Here is a 2520-nt window from a genome sequence, read left to right on the forward strand (position 1 = left end):
TTTATTTTAACGTTAGAAACCGTCAAACAGCTTCCTCACTCCGTCAACGTCGTGCAAACCACGCGCCAAATGTGCAAATAACGGCTCAATATTCTCACTCTTTATTTATCATTTGGTCAACATAACGGCTAAAATTCAAAACACACGAAACTACACCAACCATAAAAAGAAGCAACGTCTCTCTTTCTCTCACCTTTCTCTCATGTTTCCCATAATCTCAGGTATTTAAACATTCTTCTCCGTTTAGCTCCACCACTCCTCAACATTCTCACTCACCCCTTCACTCACATAAGAACCGTGTATTAGTATCATCATCACCATGTCAAGAACCGTAGAGATCACAGTTTTGTCAGCTGAAAACCTCCAAATGAATAAAAGATCCGTAAGAGGGAACACATTTGTGACGGTTCAATCCGATGCAAGCGTTGAAATGGGTACCACAAAAGTGGATTCTGAAGGGGGGAGTTACCCTTCATGGAATGAAAAAATTGTGATGGACGTGCCATTGCATGCAAGGTTCATAACCGCTGAGGTAAAGTGCAAAACATCATCAACGGGTTCCAACAGTGTTGGAATAACGAGAATACCCGTTTCTGATTTTCTTGGTGGCTTTGTACCCGAAAATCATTTGCATTTTTTAAGCTATAGGTTATGGGATAGTAAAGTTAGAAGAAATGGGGTTATAAATATTTCGGTGAGGGTAAAAGTGTCACAACATTCTTGTAATCCAAATCCTATGACTAACGTTGTGCCCGTAACGGGAGTGCCGGTTGCCGGTAATCGGTCTTCTGGAGTTGTAACGGGTATTCCAGCTGTTTGGTTAAACAAACCAAGAAATCTTTGAATGGTTTTGGTGTGTACTTTAAGAAAGAAAACATTCATTGTTTCTCTTTCTCGGTTTGCTGTAGAAAAATTACAACAAACAGTTAGAAGAGAGGGACTCACAAAAAGATTGAAAGATAAGAAAAGAAACTTCCCAGTGTTTTTTTCTTTTTTTCTCTCTAATCAAAATTATCACTATGTATATGTGTACTCTTTAAATGCTATTTTTTTAATCTAAAATTATAACAAGAAACTTTTATATTATTTTGAGATATATGTAGTTAATGTTGGTCATCTAGTTTTTTAAAATGACTGTATATATCTTTTAAAATGAGAAATATAATTTACATTTAAAATGATCCAATTATTTATTTATTTTTAGCTTATTTGTTATTAAAAGACTAAGGAAAACTTACGTAATGATTTCTCATTTAGGTAATCTTTCATCTGCCTAACATTTTCAAAAAGCCTATTTATGTGATGTCCTTTTAAAAATTAAATTTGTTAATGGTTAACACGTGGAAGAATATTATTAGCATTTGCCACCTGTCTTAAGCTTAATTTTTAGATGGATAGTGATTCTTTAATGATCAAACAGAAAAGAAAACAAAGTCTAGGTTTATATATTAGACTAATAATAAGGCAGTGATTCAAGTTATCAATATTATAGAAAGAAGGAAATTTAGACAACCTAATAATTTGAAACATGTGTTTGTACATCATAACAAGAACATGAGTTAAAATTTTATATTACTAAATTTTATTAAAAATACTATTTGTTATAAATCTAATATCTAAATAGTTATATCTAAAAAGATTATTTTTTATAATTTATAAAAATATAAACACTAAATAAAAAATTATAATAATTAAAATCAATTTTATCCTATTTTTTATCTGGTCATGAAATCCAATTACAAAGTTAATCGCCCCCCCCCCCCGGGCCTCCTTCAACACATTTCTAGAAATAATTTTTGTAAAATCTTATTTCAAGAAAATAAATCTTTATTTCATAAATTCATTTATAGAAATAGTTAATGATTCTGAAAATTAATTTTTTAAAGTGTAAAAATTTATTTTTAAAAACATAAAATATTGATTTTAGAAATTTACTATTAAAAATATTTAATAATTCTAAAAATTAATATTTAAAAGTGTAAAAACATAAATTTGAAAATTAATTTAATGATGCAATGAAAATTTGATGAAAGAGAAATAAATTACCCTTAATTCTATTTCCAATGAAGATTTTTTTAATAATTAATTTAATTAGTTCATTTTTCTTCACCTTTCAAACCAAGTTATAAATTCCAAAAATCATTTGCATCTAAATCCAAACAACTTTTTTCTATTTTAATCTTGTTTTGGTTATTAAATTCGAAAATCAAATTAGTTCGACATGCAACTTATTCTATAATTAAACATAATTATAGCATTACCATAAATTTTATTTCCAATCAAGATTTTTCAATAATTAAATTAATTATTCATTTTTCTTTACCTTTCAAACCAAAGTATAAATTCCAAAAATCATCTGCGTCTAAATCCAAACAAGCACTTTTATTATGTTTGGAATTAGGTGTGAATAGATAAAAATTTGCATTTATTTTGACACTCTTATTTAAAGTCATTATTTAAAAAAAAAAAACTTATTAGATAAGTAAATAAATAGTTGTTCCTCTGACGGTTACTCGCAGG

General features: G+C 28.4%; 1 protein-coding gene across 1 annotated transcript; it reads left to right on the forward strand.

The window, feature by feature from the left end:
• Nucleotides 1–319: 319 nt before the first annotated feature.
• Nucleotides 320–844, forward strand: LOC113851491 (BON1-associated protein 2). The gene has a single exon (XM_027481988.1). The coding sequence runs from the start codon at nucleotides 320–322 to the stop codon at nucleotides 842–844; it is 525 nt and encodes a 174-aa protein (XP_027337789.1).
• The last annotated feature ends 1676 nt before the right edge of the window (nucleotides 845–2520 follow it).

This window comes from Abrus precatorius, unplaced genomic scaffold (assembly GCF_003935025.1).
Source record: "Abrus precatorius isolate BTA unplaced genomic scaffold, Abrus_2018 Scaffold9, whole genome shotgun sequence".
Lineage (NCBI taxonomy): Eukaryota > Viridiplantae > Streptophyta > Magnoliopsida > Fabales > Fabaceae > Abrus > Abrus precatorius.

What these genes read in the sequence shown, in the direction of transcription:
- LOC113851491 (XM_027481988.1), top strand. Translation starts at nt 320, where the DNA reads ATGTCAAGAACCGTAGAGATCACAGTTTTGTCAGCTGAAAACCTCCAA.